This window comes from Mycteria americana, chromosome 2 (assembly GCF_035582795.1).
Source record: "Mycteria americana isolate JAX WOST 10 ecotype Jacksonville Zoo and Gardens chromosome 2, USCA_MyAme_1.0, whole genome shotgun sequence".
NCBI lineage: Eukaryota > Metazoa > Chordata > Aves > Ciconiiformes > Ciconiidae > Mycteria > Mycteria americana.
In genome coordinates, this window is record NC_134366.1 from 58,681,667 (window position 1) to 58,702,161 (window position 20,495).

The following is a 20,495-nucleotide window of genomic DNA, read 5'->3' on the forward strand; positions in this document are numbered from 1 at the left end:
GCTGCCCCCAAAACATTAACACTTCTACTTCTAGTAGATCCTGGAAGATGAACAAACAATAAGGACTTTCTTTTTATGTAGTGACTCCTATTTTAAAGCACATGGCTCAATTCCTTTGGTAATATCTCCCATGTTAAATGAGTATTGTTTGTTTAACGCTATAGTTGCTTGTACAGACTGACCCTTCGGCACCAGCAGTCAACAACTGGCTAATAAAAGGTTTTTATATTAAGAAAGCTGAGCTTTAAGCAAGTAAGGCTTTATCCTGAAAATACAACTGAGAACAATTCTAGCCCAAATGATCAAGTTAATCCTCACTGTTACAAGCACATAAGCAGTTGTAGGTGCTTGATAAATCAGGCTCAGGCAGCTAACTATATGCCTAAATGATACAGAAAAATTAAGAGTCAAATAATCATCCTACTTCTCAAAATCTCTAGTTGCTATTGTAGGGTTCAACCCTATATAAACCCTGTATTGATGGGAAACTGTCCGCTGATTTAATTGATAAAATCCTTAAGTGATCATGGACATGATCTTCATAAGCACAAAGTGCTGACCCAATTCTGCTCTCCCCGAGAGCCACCAGTAAAACTTCCACTGACTTCAATGCAAGGAGAGTGAGGCCAGCACTGAGTATTTTTAAAATGCAATTCCACAGTCCTTTTCTCTTTGCACTTCTAATTGAATTTGGAAACAATCAAACCCATAAATATACAGTATGGGAAATCAATAACATCATCTTATAATACTTAATTTTTTTTTCAGAAATTGTGTCTTAAAATAGGCAGTCCCTTCCCCTAAAATCACTCACTGCCTCAAGGCTGCTGTATTGAATTCTTGGACTCAGGAAAACTAAGCAAATGATTTTGAACATTTAAAGAATTAGAGTTAATTGAATACACAGAAATGTCAGAGCACACTTCATATAAAAGAGCTCAAGTGCTACAAAAAGGTAAGCACTGTTAACTATATTTTCTTAGTGGCGCAAATGAAGAGGGAAAACAAGAACATGGTTAAGTCCTAATATAAGAAAGAACCTTGATTTCCTATACTCCTTTCCATGTTCCAACACCTAGTCAATATTTTGCTTACTTTTCCTCCAAAATTCACACTTGAACTGTAGTCAGTATGGGGAAATAAGTCACAGAATCGTATTGGTAGCAGCCTTCCATTCAGTAGACATAGGTACAAATAAATCATGAATGGATCAGCGCCTATGTAGTTTACGCATAAGAGGAGCTACATCAGGGTTTAAGGTACACAGGCTCTGGTCTAGTTTCCATCACTTATCTGCTGTGCCACCTTGGACAAGTTTGTTGACTTCCTCATCTGCTGTTTCCCCATCTGTAAAACTGTGGTAAAGCACTCAGAAAAGTGCTTGGTATCTACAATGGAAAGGTCAGACCAAGAGATACTATGTTATTAGCATTTTCTCATTGAGGCAAGGACAATGACTTACAAAATGTGTGCAGTTCTAGAATGTAAATTCCTAAAATATACAAATAACCTCACTTTGGGTTAGAACACAATGTTTATCCCTCATAAAATTAAAAGGTATCACTGCAGGAAAAAAAAAAAAGACACAAATGACTGCACAAGAGATGTTCATGGTGCTGGAAATCATGCATGACAATTAGCCGATGACCCACAGCAAAAGAATATTACTCTGGTTCCCCTTTCCTTCTTTGGGAATTGTTAACATTATGTAGTTACAGTTAAAAATTGGCTACATTAATCAAGGCACTAAATCCTAACTCAGTGACTGTATTCCTATTTTTCAACTGACGGACTGCCTGAACACAGATCCAGCTTTTTTACATATACCCTCTGCTACTTGTAATACTTCATAAATAACCCAACCATCAGCTTGTGGATTCCCTCAAGAAGAGTTTATGCTGTAAAAAGCAATGAATATTCATTCTATTATTTAACATTTTGTTTACATAAGGTCAGCTGTAACACTGGTGACCTTCAGCCCACAGTAATACCCGTATTGACTACAGTAAGCAACTACTGCTTCAGATGCCACTGAGTCAAGGCATAGTCATTTCCTTACACGAGTCTTGACTTGGAGTCTTGACATGCATTCCTTAAATATGTACGAAGATACAGTTTTGACTGATTTATTTTTTTCTTCTTTTTTGCAAAATGCAAATAAAACCATGTACTGTCTCCCACTATTTCTCCAAGTCAAGCCCAGGCTTCTTGTTCTCCTCCTCACATAACGGTAATCTCCCAACAAGCCATGCCTCTCCTTTTCCTCTTCCTTCCATCCTGCCACCAACTGCTGTCACTGCCTCCCAGCACTCCTCTGAAATACTGTCCACTTGGCCTTTGCATACAGAGCGTCCCAGCTTGCCTCTTCTTCCTCTAAATCCTTCTCAGGACTGCTGCAAAGAAATTGGTGACTAGGGGAAGGATTACATGGATTTGCTTGGCAAATTCTTTGCTTGTACAAATAAAGGGTGCAAACATAGAAAAACATGACCAACTATAACTACTCCATCCAAATGCCACTTGCCTTTTCGGCTTCTAGCAGACGTCCTCTTGCAAATTTTGCAGCAGCTGTGTAAGCTTTCACTGCCCCCAACTACCCAGCCAGTACCCCCCCTGCCCCAGCACAGGCAGCACATCTCTCTGCCTCTAACCACTTCAGTGCCCAGTTTCAGTGAGCCAGAGCGAAGTTGCCAGACTGTAAATGGGGCAAAGGCACACCGCCTGACTCTGCTGAGGGACAAAGGATAATCTTCAGCGTGAGGAAAACAGCTGGGGCTGGTAACCCCCAAGGCCATCAGAGCCAACTCACCAGAGTTCATTTGCCAAAGCTGTCCGACCGCGAGCTCTTCCTGGCAGAGCTCCTTTGTATTTGCACAACACTCAGCAGAGCTCTGATCCTGCACAGAGCTGTTGGATGTTGCAGCAATGTAAACAGTAAATAAAAGTAATGCTAACAAGATACGCTGTGATTTCCTTTGCTTGCTTCTGGTAGAGCCTTACCAAGGCACCGCCTTACTTGCTCAGTTCACAGTGACTTCTACGAACCGTAAGTAGGGTAAGACCCAATACCTGCATAGCAGCCCCAGTCTCAGTGCTGGTAAATTTTTCCTCCCTTGTCTTCAGCCAGTTCCAAGTCTATTGGCCTGTGGTCATTAATATACCAAGAATAATGTATTAATGCTGCATTTGATGCAGAACTCATTATCACGAATATAAAACAGACGCACACGACAAGTAAATGTTACTCGAATAAGCCTTGGAAATGTGTTGCTACGTATTAGACGAGAGACTGCCAGGGACCTCCACATACCATTCTCTCTTCAAACTATGTTGTAGCACAAAGTGCAGCAGGGAAATCTAAAAGGTCTACAGCATATTCATTATCTGTTGTTATTAATAACAGACTGGACAGTGAAATTACCCACTGCATTCGTACAGCAAACTTCCTTGCTCTGCAATTCTCTTTTGATGCTCTAGAGGTGGTCTCATTTGCTATTCAAATTTTAGCCTCCTCTCAGTTACAGGCAAGGCCTGCCATCTCTTGAAGTGTTTAACCACAGCGGCAGAATCATATGAATATGTGGGCATATATAAATCCTTATAGCATTCATGCACCCCTTTCTTCCTTCCTTTTCCCCTTCCTCTCCTCCTGCAAAAAAGAGGGTCAAAGGAGTGTCAGAAGCTTTCTCACACTTAATGCTGTTAAGTCAGCTAATTGAATAAACATTTGTTTAACATTTGCTCCTATTTCACTAATGCACTGTGAGAATGAGAAGAATTTTATTCCCCTTCTCCCCCATCCTCCCCCTTCCTCAGGAGTGCCACTAGCTGTTATCGCAGTGACTAATGTGCTGTATGTGGCCATTATAGTCTTCAACTCTGAAATTACACCCAGGATGAACGATAGGCTCTGCCTGTATGCTGATTGGAGTTGGATGATGATTGATTAGAAGAAAGTCAGACTATGTAGCCATGCAAAAAGAACTGCACTAAGCCACAAGCTTATACACTAAAGAGCATTTCACCAGTGGCTTCAGAGCTATTAGATGTTTTCATATGAACAACATTTCTCACATCCAGGTTTGCACATTTTATCTTTATTCTTTCAAATCCTGAAATTGCTTGGATAAGAGGGTTTTATATATATATTTATACACATTTCTAAGAGTAGCCTGAACTTTTAGGGGAAATTGAAGAGGCTTTGTGTCAAGTACAGCTAAATCCAGCCTTTCTGTATCAAACCCCTGCTAGAAAATTACTGTGCAGATGATAAGGCTGAAAGATATAATAAAAAGTGACTCTACTCAATTTACACTGCAATATTGGTATGACTGAATATTTTTCATTCAGGTGACTGATAAAATCACTAAACTGTATTGCAGATAAATAAAGGAGGCTTCTGTCAAGAATAAACACCATTAATCATGAAGTCTCACCCTCTGAGTGGCTGTGCTATGCAACTGCACAAATGCACCATCACAAGTGGCATGTGACCCAGTGCCTCCTTTCTTCCCCCGGCTCCCTGGTGACGCTGTCTTCTTAGGAAACTTTTATTTTTTTTACTGCCTTTACAATATTTGGAAGTCCTGTCATAGCTTTTCCATTCAAGTTTACGTGCAATTGCAACTGAAATCTAAATTTCAGTGACAATACGTTCAGCTAAAAATTGATCCCATGAGACAAAGCGAACCAATGCAGACTGTGGCCGCATTGCTGTGTTATTCAGTGTTACGGTGAGAAGTCTGTATTTAAAGTGGTGAAGATGAGATCTTTGTAATTCTAAAGCTGAAACAAGTAGGAAAATTTTATCAGCTCCCCCAGGTCCTCTTCCTCTTTCCTCCCAAAGCCATATTTTCTTACTGATTTCACTACTTAGACTCGCTGTTTCCAAAGAGGCGCCGAGTTTCTTTTTTAACATACAAATATGAAATTTCTCAGCATCACAAATCTATCTGAACAGAATCAGTGGGTCTCCTTTCAAAGAGCAACTTACATGCTAAAACTGGACATGTGTTGAAAGAAACTGTTATCCAGCAAAAGCACAGTCATACAAAAAGAAAACCAGACAACTTAGGTAACCTTTTCGTAACCTGTTTTAGAGCAAGTGATGATTCAATAGTGGCCATGTTATTAAGCCGGAATGAAGCAGTGCCCTACACACTAATGAGGTTAAGAAATGTAGTTAGGTCTTCATGTTAAAGGCACTTAGCAAGCAGTTTGCTTGGCAAAGACCAACTTGTGTTGGAGCAGAGGACTAATCACACAGGCAGGAATCAAATCGACTGGAAGAATTAGGAGACTTGCGGCCCCGAGGAATGTAATTCATGCAGAAAAGCAGTTGTCAGAGCGAGGCCAGGGAACTGTGTGGGAAGAAAGCAAAATAAACAGTTCAACAAAGAAAACAAAGACGCTCAAATAGTGGCTTTTCTAATGCTTGAGTACACTGAAACTTCAGTGGGTGCATATGACAAAGACCTCATCAAAGACGACCTCTATACAAGCAGTACACCGGTGAATGGTGCATTAGTTCAAAAACACTCAGAAAATGCCTGAAGGTCTTTAAAAAATAACCTTTAAGTCATTATGCACAACAGAGAAAGTGCACAAATGTATGTGTATACATGACTGGGAGAAGAAGAAAAACATCCAAATGGTACAAAGCTAAGAAGAGAGTTGAAATGGTTTCTACAAGTACTCCCGATTTCTCTCTCTACCGTTCACAGATCAGAAGAGGATGCAGCCTGCATGCAAAGAGCACTCCTGCCTATGTGCAGCAATACTCTCGCTGGAAAAGCGACATTGCTAATTGGGATCCAGTGTGAAGACCAGATTACTGCATCCACCAGGGGGATTACCTGACCAGAAAGAAGAGCTTGAGGCTGGTCCTAAATCTCAACAAAACTCATGTGGTATTAACGGGAAGTTTTGCCTGTGACAGTAAAATAAAACTTGGAAATCAACTGATAGATGAATTTCACAAATACGCTGTTCTCTCAAAAAACAGAATTTTTAACTAACGGGTTTTTATTCCCATAATTTAATGTTTTTAAATTTTTAGAGAAAGAAGCTTTTAGCACTTTTAGTACTTAAGTACCTTTCTCCTCATTTCATTCATTCACTGATGATTTTTCTAAGCCCTCCCTACCTCGCTCTCGAGAATGCCATGCTCACTATTGTTTCAGCAAATTTCAGCTTCTCTTCTTCCCTTAACTCCTTCCTCCCGCTAATGCAGGCTTGCCTTCTCCTGGCAAAGCACCCGAAAAGCCTCTCATGTTACCTCAAATGAACACTCTCCTCAATGCCTGTTCTGTGATGCCAAGAAACATTCTTTTCCCAAATTCAAAATCAAAGCAAAACAAACCCCTCAGCTTTCATTTCCAGTGCCTACTGTAAGTCACGTCCACAATATTACAAAACTGAGACTTGGGGGAAGAGAGAAAGCTTTCCTTCAATTCTAATTTTATATGCTAAAATAAGATCTTAACAGTTTAAAACAAAAGCAAGTTGGCAATAGCAAAAGACAAATTCAGTGACTGAATGTCTCTCATATTGCACTTGCTACCTAAATTTGGTTGTGAAAGGAACCAAATTTGACTACAATTTTAACTTTAAAGGACTACAATCCTGACAGAAACTGTGATGTGAAGGTTCAGCATTAATCATTTCAGTTGAGGTATGGCTGGATTTGCTTCACATCTCTGTACTAACATTAGCAGACATCCCAAAATTGATATTCACAAGGATTAGTGATGATTACTGAACAGAGAGAAACCAGTGAGAATTTCTCACCTAACAGTACTACTTGCAGCAAAAAAAAAAATATATGGATGTACAGAAATTTCTGTATATGCATTTCTGTATAAAATACACAGATTATTTTCTGAAATGCCTCCCCCAGACAAATCCATGACAGTTGATTTGGGGAAGAAAAGTAATTTTGAGAGTGCACCTCAGTGACAGTAGCAGGTGTACCGTACTTGTGTACGCTGCACCCACGACTATGAGTCAAGGAGTGACCCTATGAAAACACAACTGCTTCCGAGCTTCTCCCATCCTCCAAGCACCACCGCAAATACCAGGCGAGCCACAGATCAGCACCAACATCCGTGAGGGCATCCTCAGCTATACGAAGCACAACTTATATCAAAGATGAATGCTGCTAAACCGAAGTTAGGAGGGGGAAGAAAGATATTCTGTTAACAGTCACTTCTCGTATTTTCTCTGCCAGTATCGAAGGTGTAGGTGTGGGGGCTGGCTGGGGTGCAACCAAATCAGAGTGGGAAAACACTCAGTTCTCATGTTAGGCTAAGAAGTTTTATCTCAGCCAGGCCAGCTTCTTTATTTGATCCTGCAGGCACTGAAAGCCATTGTAGTGCTACATAATCTGCACTACAAGTTGATTCTCACAAATGGTGAATATATAATGGCTGGAACACCACAGCCATCGGAAGAAACAAGAGACAAAGACTTCACACTGCTGTTCTTGCTCTATTTGCGTGAAAAACTGGAGTTAAAAAAGCATTCCTTGGGCAAAACTCTAACTTTGAACAACCTCAAGAACCAGAAATCGGTGGGAATACCACTTCTAATGTGGCTGTGGGGGGAAATATGTGAAAAACAAGCATTAAGTGTAAAGCAAACAAATGTTCTGGCTGCACATTTTTTAGAGAAGTAGTAAATTCAATTTTGAAGTCTTTGAAGTAAATGCACTATCTAAATGCTGGAAGGATTATTAGTTCCCTAAACAGAATAGGTAGCTAGGCGTGCAGATGAAAACCACAAAAGGGAACAAACTGGCCAACTCAGGACACAGCTGCACCAGCAGGACGACCTACACATTTGCTTCCTCAGCACCTTTGTAATTCAATCTAATCACACGAGTAGAATCACAGTTGCCACAAATGATGTCAGGATGGAAGACTAAGGAACAAGTACGGCAAACCAAGACAGAGGCAGCTACACAAGCTTTCTTGGTACTGTCTTGATGATGTACGCTGACAGTGATCTTCCAGGGTGAAGCAGAGAACACCTGATTGCCCCTGGTCATTCAGCTCCTGCCCCCCCCCTCCAACCTGTCTACAATGTTGTTAAATGGGGCTATTTGCGTTGGTGGCCTCTATAAACTGGACTAGACTATCAATCTTTTCTTCCACAGGCCAGTGGAAAAGGCATGATAAATCTAGGCTGAATTTCAACAGGAGATACAGGACTGAAAGATGTGTATCTTTAAAGAGATAGCCACTTAAATCTGATATGTTTAGAAATTCTCCCTCACGCGAAATACTCCCTAATTTTCTGTTGAACCTTAACACCAATGGTCACAGCACTTCATAAATAATGCTTTCAAGAGGCAGACAGGTCAGTTTGTTCCTTCGAAAGCTTTGTATTCCTGGCTCATGGGCTTCAGGATGTTTTGCCTCTGTGTCTAACCTCTGTGGGGTCTCCAGAAAATTTCGAATAACCCTGTAAAGTTAACTTAAATGCAGTCATAATCTATTGCAGGATCAGGCCTACACATTCAGTGCTGGAAGGGACTATGCAACATATTCCTGCCTGGTCCTTAATGGCAACTTCATAGGGCCCAGCTTCAATGCAAAACTACTTCTAAAAAAAGGTCTCAAGTCCTTCCTTGGTCACGCAAAGCATCCTAAGAGCAAAAATCAAACACCATAACGTTTTTCTTTAAATCGTTTCCTCTATTAATCGATAAAATCAGTCACAAACGTTGGCCCAGCCTACCCTGAGGCACACAGATAAAACACCCATTGAGCACATTCCTTCGGATGGAATTAGGGTCTTGTCTTTTTTTTTTCTAGCACCATATGCAAGGGAGAATACGTAAGGGGCAGCTAGTTAGTCTCCTGCATCTCAGAAGCACAGCTGACACCAGCTCAAAAGCCTGTTTTCTGTTACAAATATGCAAACACAGACATATACATACACACACATATATAAAATATAGTGGGTTGAGTAAGGGGTAACAAAAAGGGAAACAAGGTGTTATTTAACTTCGGTTTTTTCTTCCTTTGGGAAAAAAGTCTGAACTAAATGCAATCCATACTCCAAGAGTATAGGACATGATGCCTTTTCTCGGGGAGGAGAGAATCTAAGTCAGGGAAAGATTGTGTGAGAGTATGATGAAGATGCTCTGTGTTCCTACACTGCAGATGTACTCATTGCTCACATTTCATCCAGTTTATACCTACTCTCACTTTACGGACTTCCAATTCACAGCACAGAAATCTCACCAGTACACTTTAAAAAAAGAAAGCCAAAAAAGAGAAAGAAAGAAAAAGAAAGAAAGAAAGAAAGAAAGAATGAACACTAAGACTGTAACATTTCAGTTCTCTTTGAAGCAAGATTTAACATGAGTGGAAGAATTGTACTGAAAAAAAAAGGAGTCTGTCACAGTCCAGTACCTCACAGGCCACTGCAACAAGTTTGACAGCAGCCTCTATAGAGTTGGCTTGCTTCTGGTTCACTGCACGTGAATACCACAGTCAATATCTGCTCACTCGACTAATACTGCTGACTACAGCACAAAGAACACAGGAATTTTGTCCAAGAAACCACAGGCTCAGAGCCTCTGAATGTGCACTATATTTAGAGCTTGCATTCTTTGCAGCTGATAACAGAATGAGATAATAGAAATTTCAAGCAGCAGAACTCTAGCGCTGCAGCTATTCTATGTATTTTTGGTTAAATGTTAAATTAAGTTAATGTTCCACATGTTCTCAATGGTTTTGCCCATGACTATTTTTCCTACTTGTTTTGTTCACCTTTTCCCTGTAATTTTCCATCTTTCTCAGGCTCTGTGTAGATCCTTCCGTTAGTTTTAACTGTAAAGATCTAGAATTACTCAGTCCATGATAAATGCAAGCAAAGATATTCACCCTATTATATAAAGAGGATGCACGCACACACACACAAATACGCACACTTGTATACACATCTGCACACAGGGAGTGCCCCAAAAGCTCGAAGTCATGCCCAGTTATTCCTCAGTCTACAGAAAAATGTTACACACAACACTGTGTCCTGAGGCATGACTTTGCTGGCCATTCATTTTGCTTCCATCATCTCTTAATTCATGCTGGTTTGAAAGCCCGCCTCAGGGAACCACTTCTCACTGGCAGCTAAGAATTCATCTAAGCACCGTTAACTGCCCAGATGGGGTAAATCAGGTAAGTGGCAATGCTGTCCAGTGCCGATAGATACCTTACTGCTGATAAACCTAGCAACAACTCTGCAACAACATAATCCAACAAACCTCTTGAAGAATCCTTTTCACTGGATTTGGGCCCCACCAGACGAACCTGTGCCACTCTGCCTCTCAGGTGGGGCTCAGGCAACTGATCCCCTTTAGACCAGCAGAGGAGCATTCCTGAGCACCACTGAGGGCTTTCCCTTCTTTTTCCTCCCTGTGTGTCGCCCCGGGAAGTTGTTGCTGCTACCAAGTGACCGTATCATGAGAGGTGGCCAGCCAGCAGCCCTCCAGTGGAAGCATGCCTTTCTCATTAAGGCTGGGGGCTGCTGCCTCTCGAGTGCTTTTCTCGACATAAAAAATGAACGGAAGATTTGGGGGAAGTTTCTACCAAAGGATTTTTAACAAAACAAACCATTGCTTTTTACAAGCTTTTCCTTCTACATTAAAAACCTCACCAAAATTTTCCTCTTGTTTCGATTGCTGTAACTCCTCCAACCACCCCAAAATCAAGTTGACTGTACGAGAAGAACAAAGAGCCTCTGTTAACGCAATATTTATCTGCTGCTATTGTTTCTCCTTTATAAATCTGCAGTTCCTTGGCATTACAATTAGCTACTCCAGAGAAAATGATTATGTCACAAAGTATTATCCGCCACAGAAACAGATGAATGATGTGAACCAAATGTAATCTGGTGCGCTTAGAGGCAATTCTGTTGACTTTCATGTAAATGTGCTTGCTAAAAATGGGGATGATTTTTAGCAGTGAATCCTTATTTGATCTACAATTTATTTGCCAGCAGAAATGAACTTTTAAATAAGATACTCTTCCTAGCAGGAAGAGACCAAATCTGTGAGAAATACAAGAGTTGAACTGAGTGTGCAAAAACTTTTGACTACAGCTTACCTAAACAAATCAACGTAACTAAACTTATGTAAAACAGCTACATTCAAAAATATTTACCTATTTTTACCTACATTTTTACCTACTTTTTTTTCCTTTTGAGTGTCTCAGAATAAAAAATTTAAGAGAATCACATATCCTTTTCTTTTTCTGCAATTCGATGCATGTCACCAATAATTTGCTTTCCAAACTTTTCCCAGTTTCAGACAGTTTTTAAAAACACAGTCTGTTTCTGAAGCGACTCTGCAAGTGTGCTTGCAAAGGAGAATTTATGATCTGCAAGTCTTAAGGTAAATATTACTAAACAAGTACCAACAGCTAAACAAAACACTGATTCACTATTTTAAATGATGCAACACTATATACTGAGTGAGAGATTGCAGCTCTGGTCTAGACTCAGGCTTCCTCTTCCCCGCTTTGTAAAAGGCCTGGCACTGAATGAAAACTATCTGCTGAAGTTTATGTTCAGGCATCTGGCTGTGCTATTTTACTTTGGTGAATTACCATCGCCATGCTGCTCTGTCACTAAGAAAAAGAGGCATACGTGTTGCTTGCAGAGTCTACAACGCGCATATCCATGGCATATTTATGGTTGGACTCAATGATCTTAAAGGTCTTTTCCAACCTAAATGATTCTATGACATAACAAACTCTGAGTAACCTTTAACGGTCACCAGACCATCCTGCTTCCTTCTCAGAGACTTGCTATAAAAATCCTCCACGCTATTAGCAGCTGCTTATTCTCGATGCTGCACTTCTCCACTTCCAGGGACAGGTTTCTTGGGGTGCTTCCCATCTAATACAAGATTTCTCTCTGCTTACAGAAAATACTTTCATGGATGCTGCTGGAAAGCTGTGACTACAGTCATCTTTTCATGTCCCAAGAGCTTCCCAGTCTTTCTTCTTCGACAGCTCCTGGCTAAACCATAAAACCCGTTCCAAGTCTTAAAGTAATTAAAGCCAATTCAACAAGTGATATTTTTCACACTGGGTGGGGCTCTCCTTCCCACTGTGAAAGGATCAATGAATACTCTGACAAGCTGACGGACTCCTTGCCAAGTCTCCAGCTTAGAGGTACACTGAGGTAAAGCAGCAGGTAAAAGATTTAAGAGGTTTCAACACTAAGATTATTAAAAGAAATAAGAGCTTAGGAATGAAAGCACAAAGTAAAAATCAAAATGTCAGTGATGGGGCTGGGAAAACCTAAATGTCCTATCAAACGTATGGCAAGCAGTTTCTCTCATATAATCAAGGATATTTTGCGGAGCCAATGCTTTAATCTTCTCACATTTGGACATCCCCCCATTGTACTGCATGGTCCAAAATCAGAGGCTGATGAAAGCTGAGCATCTGGGCCTGACTTTCCTTTCCTTTTCACCCTTGTGTAACTGATATCTGTATAAATGAGATATGAAATAACATATCCAGGAATCAGACTCTCTTTTTATCAACTTGAAGCTGACTGCAAGCAAAACATATGCTTTGCTTTAGTACCGATGCATTCACATAGTTCAAAATATCTGTTCAAGGCATTGGAGTTAGGCACATGCACAGTTACCTGCACATGCATCATTTCAGGGTGTAAGACTGCCAAACTTGGATGCCGCTACCCTCCACCAGCAGTTAGAAAAAAAGGAGCTTGGAGTATCATTGATCCTAGGAAGCTACAAGACAGCAGCTTTACCTTGCATCTTCCTCCTTGCAAGGGCAGCCTCCCCTGGCTGTAAGCATATGGGTAACATCAGTGCACCTTCCCTTAGATTTACCTGCTCATGCTCCCTTACTCACAGTCCAGGGCTAATGTAAAATAGGATGGCAAGAGAGATGGAGACTAAATGGATGAATGCTTTGGGAATGTATCTTGTAGGATGTTCAGCCCTGAAACTAACTTTCTACTAGCCTCCTACTGCATGTCCATTAGCCGCTCTGAGATGTACACAGGCCACCACCACCCTGGAGCCATTCCTGATATTGCCACCTGGCAGCTGTCCGCTGCCCCACCTCTGCAGGAGCATGCTTCTTTCACAGCCGCATTAACAGTTCCTGGAAAGACCAGGTGAGGTCACCTTCAAAGGCTGTCCAACCCAACTTTGTAATGAAGCAGACTGGGAGCAACCAATTAACACAACTCAGTAAAGGTGTGGGAACAAATAAACGACCAGGAATGGTAACTTCCTAAATCACTGCAGTTAAATCCATCACTAGAAGTTTGCCTCTGCCTTAGCAGCTTTTTTTTTTTTAATTAATAAATAAAAACTGTCATTCTGGCTAAGTCAGATTTTAAAAGTTGTGGGACTATAAAGTTACTTATGCTTGCACTATCATAAAAACAGTCAAGACACCCTTAATCTTCCTCTGCTCACTGCTAACAACTCTCATTCCAACAAAGACAATGTCAACAAAGACATCAGGCAACTGGAAGAGTTAGCTGATAGTAAAAATTTGTAATTTTGTTCTTGAGGAGTAAAATAAAATAGCATGCTCAAAGTATTAATTATGTCCAAATAAATACCCTCAGCAGCAGCATGATTTTGAATCACTGCACACCAACCAGAGAAGCCATCACACTCTATTGGATGGCCTAGCAAATGTCAAGGACCAAAACATAGTTTAGCTTCAGTTTCTCCTTTAGTGCCTTACTTCAGAAATCAATTTTGAAAATTAAGAAAGAGCTAGACAAAAACAACAAAAAAGAAGAACAAAGCAAGAAGTGGGATTACTAAAGCCATGCTGCTTCTGGTATGTTTTAATCATATGGTGTTTAACAAGTAATTTAACTTGCTAGTTCAGTGAAAAGTAGCAAAACTAAATTACAGTTTACTGGAATACTTTTTAAAACTAAGATTCATGCCTTGAATTTGAAAATAAAAAGGAAAACACAAGCTCCAGCTCCAATTACACTGTTCATATGTTGCCACTAAAGAACAACTTAAGTTTCATACATCTTCCCTGAAGTATAAACCAAAGATGTACTGTAGAAATTCCAGGATAACTACACAGTCCTAACAAACAGGTTTTGGTAACACAAAGTGACACATTTCAGTACATATTCATAAGGGTTGGGGGTTATTATTGGGCTGTAATTGCAGTTGTTCTAACACCTAATAAGCCATGGCTGGAAAAACAAAGGCAGGTTAATTTGTGATTTCCTCTACTCATTCAGAGGCAAATTAAGTGTCAAACAGCTAATACAGAACATATTTCATTTTATGAGATTTTAATTTAATTCTGCACCATATCGTTGATGCCTTAATGTAGGGTGGTTTATCTAAGAAGAAGAGCAATTTATAAACCTCTTTCAATTGAAATCTTTAATGATAGGATACGATAGCATAATTACAGCAATGCCTGCTAGTCCTACTATACATAAGCATCTGTCAGCAATTCCATCATAAACATAAACCCTTATTTTAGGGGTTTATAACTCAGTTATAACATTTGGCTCCAGGCTGAAATTTGGGATACAACAGTTCTGCCCGTCAGCAATTAAACTACAAGAATTATACATATAAATACATATACATCTTTAGAGCTGAAAGTATGTAACAGACCTGTAACACCTTAAAAATTCCTCCTTTCTTTTTTCTTTTTCACTTGGCCATTGTTCAAAATTATGTGCACATGTTGTAGGTATCATGCAGACAAGGCCCTCTCCACATTTTTTCTGCACTTGTATTATACCTGAACTAATTCCACTAAGGCTTGACAGGTTCTGGAACACATTTCTAGGAGCTTGGATAACTGGAACGATGCCATTTTTTTGCCCTTTTTTATTTATATTCCACACACACACATTTGAGAGTATTATGAAACTGAGGTGAAAACCACTCATACAATGAAGTCATTGATGAAGCTGTGGGTAAACATTTGTATCCTGACTGGTGTTCTTGCCATTTTCTCTCAGAATTCTCTAATAACTCCTCAGAACCAGTTCTTTAGTCTTTTTTTTTTTTAATGGGTGTTAGGACAGTAGTTCAAGTAATGGCTCCAAACAATCCCAAATCTAACACTCCTAAGTGATACTCACACCAGGTTCTGTAAAACTTGCAAGAAAACTGCAGGGTGTCTACCTCATACATACATTAAAATGTATTCCTGAAAACTGCAAAAGCATGACAAACCTTAACATTTACAAAGAAGTTGTTGGAGTCCGACAGATTTTTTTTTTCAAGTTGCTTAATTGTGTATTTACATTTAATTACACCAACCACAATGGCTCCAAGCGTCCACTACAGCTCATCATTCCAACAGCGATACAAACCAAATGAGTGGAAGAAGTTAATGAAAAAATAAACTGCCACTATCAAGAAAATTTTCAGTTTAAAGCTTGGGCTGATACCAGAGTATGTTTCTAAAGCAGCTGCCTGCAGTCATATCAGATCACGCTAAGATCTCCTCGTCTCTAACAAGCCTCTGCAGGGCCCAGCTGAATCACCGCTGCACCACGGGGTACGGCAGGGAGCGGGGGCACGTGGCACCTTTCCACAGAAGGGGCATTGATTTTGGCGTCAGAGGGGACTACCGCTGAACGCCAAATGAGGCATGAAGAAGGCATTTTCAATGTCTTTTGGGGCTCTTACAGAAATCCTGGCGCTTTTAGCAGTGTAGGCTGCCAGTCCCGATTTCCCACCGTTACCCGAAGCAGGGAACAGTGGTCTACCCACCCAGAAGCCCTGTCCGCAGGTGCAGGGTGTCACAATATGGGCTGGATGGCAAGGTATGAGGCTCAGGTTCTGGAAAGGGCTCAGCACAGCAAGTGAGGCCAGGCAGAGTCCCACATGGCACGGGATCCAGAAGCCTCCGCAAAGCCTCACAGGTGGTCCCCAGGTTTTGGATGACAGTCCTCTGCTGATGCAGGTTAAAACACTTCCTGGGGGTCTCTACCCTGCCTGCCTCACACCGAAGACAAAGGCAAATTCCCCACTAGCTTCAGAAGGAGCAGGATCATCCCCCCAGCTCCCAAAAACATCCAGGCAGAATATTCACTGCACTGCAAAATCTAGGATGACCATGTAATGACTCTGTCTGAGCCTGACACCTTCAGCTTACAACGGTTTTTAGCAGCAAATTTAAGCACGTACTTGAGTAAATTTTATGATGTGGTTGACTGTGGTGTAAATAGTGATGCATCAGAGGAACTCTGAGGAATAAATCACAAGTTTCTGTACTCTCTCTTTCTATAAATACCCACTTTTCCTCTAATGCCCAAGAAGACTTCAACACAGATTTATTACTTACCTCCAGGCAAATTTGCTCTGAAATTACAATTCAGTAATAGAAGACTGACCCAAAAAAACTGTTAGTAAAATATTGTGTGTGTACTTGGGCATGTAGTTAGGATTGTTAATATCAATTAATTCTGCTCACAGAGGAGGACTTGTTTTAAAACAACTTCATTTTTCTTCTGCATATATGTAATTACACAGCTGTAACTAATAGCCATAGAAAAGCAATCTGCCATCTAAACAACTAGCATTATTCTTCAAAGTATTACTTGTGCTTTTCTTCTTGTATTTTCTCAGTATGAGATGTGATTAGTAGATATGATTAAATGTATATATCAAGCCTTTTAGTAGAGTACCAAGCCCTGCTTTTCGGCTCCATTTTTAATGGTATATATAGCAGTTTTCTGGACACAACAACTGTTTTATTCTGCAATGTTGATATCTGTCTCCCCATATAGAATAAGATAATATTTATTTCTACAGGATTTCACCACTACCACCCTTTTCTAATGCACGTTATCACTGGCATTCATTTCTTTTATCTTTGTGTAAACCATGTGCTCTATCACATTTGCCATTTTGTTTGGGTGACATTCCCATCAATCAACTGATTGCCTGTATGTGTACACAACAGGGACTATGAAAATTTACCAAAAATTTCATTATGCTTCATAGCAGTCACTGGGAAAAAAAAAAAAACCTTTGGCATGAGAGGAAATTTTAGCTATGAAGAATCCCAAGCCTAATACAGACAAAATACATACTTTGTCTGGCTGTATTTCACAGGGTTCAGCACTGTTTAATTTAGTATTTATAGAATGACAGCACACAGAATAAATGTCAGCAAAACATATAGGTAACACTTGCCAGCTGCCTATTATAAAAGGAATTCCTCAGGCACCAGCCTGGGCTTTGCTTCATGAACAGATAACCTCAACGCCTTCCAAAAGTAAATCTTGCTCTCCAGCAAGACTGGCAAAACGCTCCAGGTGCATGGCTTCATGCACTGCAAAGGTTCATATACTTTCCTGTTCTTCCAGGCAGCTGAAGCGAGGGGAAATACTGAATACTCACACATGCAGAGGAGGAATGGGAGATGGTTCGTAATGGTAGCGTCCCTCATGATGTCTCGCATCAATTGGTACAGGAGGATGGAATGCTGGAAAGAGGTGAGGCGGATCTGAAAAAACAAGCGAGGTTCCCGGATCTGAGTATCTCCAACGACTCTTTGAAAACAACATTCATAAAGACAGAACAGATATTGAAAAGCATGTGTCAACAGCACTACAACTTACAGGTCGCATTCTCTTTCTCTGCTGCAGTCAGTCAGGTCTGTCTGAGCGGAGAGTTTGGCCTACAGTGTTTGCATGAATATGTATTTACTAATTTTAATATTCTCTTTTTATAGCTTAAGTGGAAAGGGACGTAAAGAAGTCTTTAATAAATAATTATGTGCCCATATGTGAAGTGTCAGATCAAAGGGACCATCAAGCCTTTCATAAGCATTCCTGATTTATTTATTTTTTATTAAAACAAGAAAAAAAATCATCCCAGGACAAAAAGGCTAAGCAGAGAATACAATACAATAAAAAAGTCCATCCTCAGAGATGTACACACAATCCTACAATGGAAAGCAAAACTGAAGCAGCATGCTGAGAAATGATTATCTGGAGTAAATCAGAAAACAGAGTTAAAAGGGAAATGCAATTGGGAAAGGCTGTACTGGAGATGCTTAACTGTCACACCAATGGCCGCATCTGGAGAATGTGCCTGAGGACAGGGGGACTCATTTCATACATCGCTTTTAAAAAGGAAGGGTGCTTTCTTTGTCCCCACAGCTGGAGACCCGGGGACCCACGGCTGCAGTAAGCCCCCCTGCCCCGTCTCCTCCAAGGCTTTCACGGGACAAGGGGTTTGGCAGCTGCAGGGGCTCCTGTTCCCCACTGCTTCCAGAGAGCCTCGGCGACGAGGCTGACAAAAGGGGGAATGTGCCCCTGCCGCCCCCACAGGCTCTGCCCTGAGCGGCCAAGCGCAAGCCTGCCCCGCAGCTCCCCACCGCTTCTGCAGCAGGATTGCCTCCCAGCTTTGGAGGACACAATGCACACGGACCACAGCCCTCCACGCCAGCAGGCCGGTGCAATCTGTGTGTCTAAAGGAGGTTATTGCCCACTGTGCTGCCCACCACTGCCTCCCAAATGCTCAAAATTCAAAGGAGATGCTGAGCATCTCCAGCAGCACGGAACAAACCGATCCTGCCCAGTTATTACCCAATTGCCACTTTGGATGAAGTCATGTGTTTATCTGACACCAAAAGCTGAGAAGTACAGACATTAGGTCGTGTCATGGATTTACTAAAATGCTTCTAGAAAGAAAGAAAACTTTAATTATGCACTGGAAGTAAAACTAAGCCTATTTCAGTTTTGCCTGCTGACTCTTGAAGGTATCTTCTCTTTGTATTTCCTGCCTTTCCTATTCAGCAAAATGTAATCCTCCTCTTAGATTATGTTATCTGTGAAAGCAGTTCCCTCACGCCAACTAGAGATGGTTTTAAAAAAAAGGATTTTTCCCCTTGGTGTTTGTCAAAAGTTAGGTTGGTTTATTATTATGTTTTGAAGAGGGAGAAGGAACTAGAGGAACAAACCTCATGGCCCTGAGGGAGTAAACAGAGGGGACGAAGGGGAAATCACGTAAATTCTAAGGAAATATTCCTAGTATTTCAGGAAAATCTGGAAACATCTGGCACAGCCTGTCCAGTTTCATGGTCTGATTTTGTGAAACATCACCAACATGTGATCAGCCACAGCACATTTCTGCCATTTACTGACTCAGGGCTTGGGCACCATAAATGAAAAATAATTGTGGCTTACTACTGGGAGTTGGGAGTTCAGACTTGCGGCAGCTTTAATTCTGGTTCTGTTGCACAAACTGGACTTTGGCATGCAATCTTTTACAAGCTTCACTCCCCATGCCGAGCACTCCTGGGCTTGAGCAGTAGTACAGGTGGGTCACAGACTACCAGGTACCCCTATGAACACATTGTCATCATCCAAGTGAAGGATGCTTGCTGCCACCTCCTGAAACACACTCCTCACCAGCCGCCAAGGTGGAGAAGGGGAAAAGGGGCATGAGAAGCATGTTTTAGCACATCTCCCTGCCTGTCCTGTTCCCTACTTTGCTGGTATTTGACTACAGCAGTGTAAGCTGAAGGGAGGAGATTTTAAAGCAGATGTCTGGCATTTTACCATAGAAACTCTGTCACCATTTTTTTCAGCAAAGGAGGAAGTCACTCATGCCCTCGTAGATGCACAGGCAAGCCCTTCTCTGCCCTACGTGTCTCCAAAGAGTGAGTCTGGGGTGAGACCACAGAGATTTTGTCACCCTTATTCATGTCAGACAGGTCAGGCTCCACGTGGCCAAGGAAAGCAATCCCACTCAGGATGCTCAGCCTCCTCACTATCCCACCCTCACCCAGCCTGAGCACCTACCATTTAAAAGCAGTCCCAATATTTATGCAGCAAAACACCATTTAACCCTCCTGAATGCGATCATCTATCTTCCCCTATCTGGGAAATGGAAAATGAGCATTAAATGACCCAAAAAGGGTATTCCCCTTTGTGGGGCCTACGCAGCGCAGAGCACCAACAAGTTGTATTTAACACATGGGATATAAATCTCCAAGAACACCTTTTTGACTCCTATCACATTAAGCTCCTTTGTATATCTTGGTTGCATCTTGTTTGCAGTTTCCATCTGGGAAACAGCCGTACTTCATCACGGCACAGGGAGCTGTCTCTATCAGCCCTGCGCTGACCAGAGCAGAGCTGCCTATCAAAACCCAACATAATTATCCATCTCACAGTTTATTATTTACACATGAGCAATACAGCTGGTGAACATCATAACTCAAGTGTATGTGTAATAAGTTACTACACTGTAGCCATCTCCTGTTGCAACCCTTAAGAAAAACCACATGATGACTTTTCCAAAGTCAGGCTAAAACTGCTGAAGCAGAATAAAGTGCCACTAAACCTGGCTACCTCCTATTTATCATATAATTTCCTGACTGATGGTTCCGCAAACCAGCTGCTAAGTGCTGTGTACTCTACTGTCAGCAGACTAACATGCTAAATCGGAGACAGGGAGAATAATGTGCAGAACTAGT

At 41.2% G+C, this 20,495-nt stretch overlaps 1 protein-coding gene across 8 annotated transcripts in view; it reads right to left on the reverse strand.

Moving 5' to 3' along the window:
- GLI3 (GLI family zinc finger 3) overlaps positions 1-20,495 on the reverse strand; it is a 215,829-nt gene that overhangs the window by 81,259 nt on the left and 114,075 nt on the right. For all 8 annotated transcript variants that reach the window (XM_075493586.1, XM_075493585.1, XM_075493579.1 and 5 more), the window contains one exon: positions 17,408-17,513. In XM_075493586.1, the coding sequence (XP_075349701.1) occupies positions 17,408-17,513 (106 nt within the window). The remainder of the gene's footprint in view (positions 1-17,407; positions 17,514-20,495) is intronic.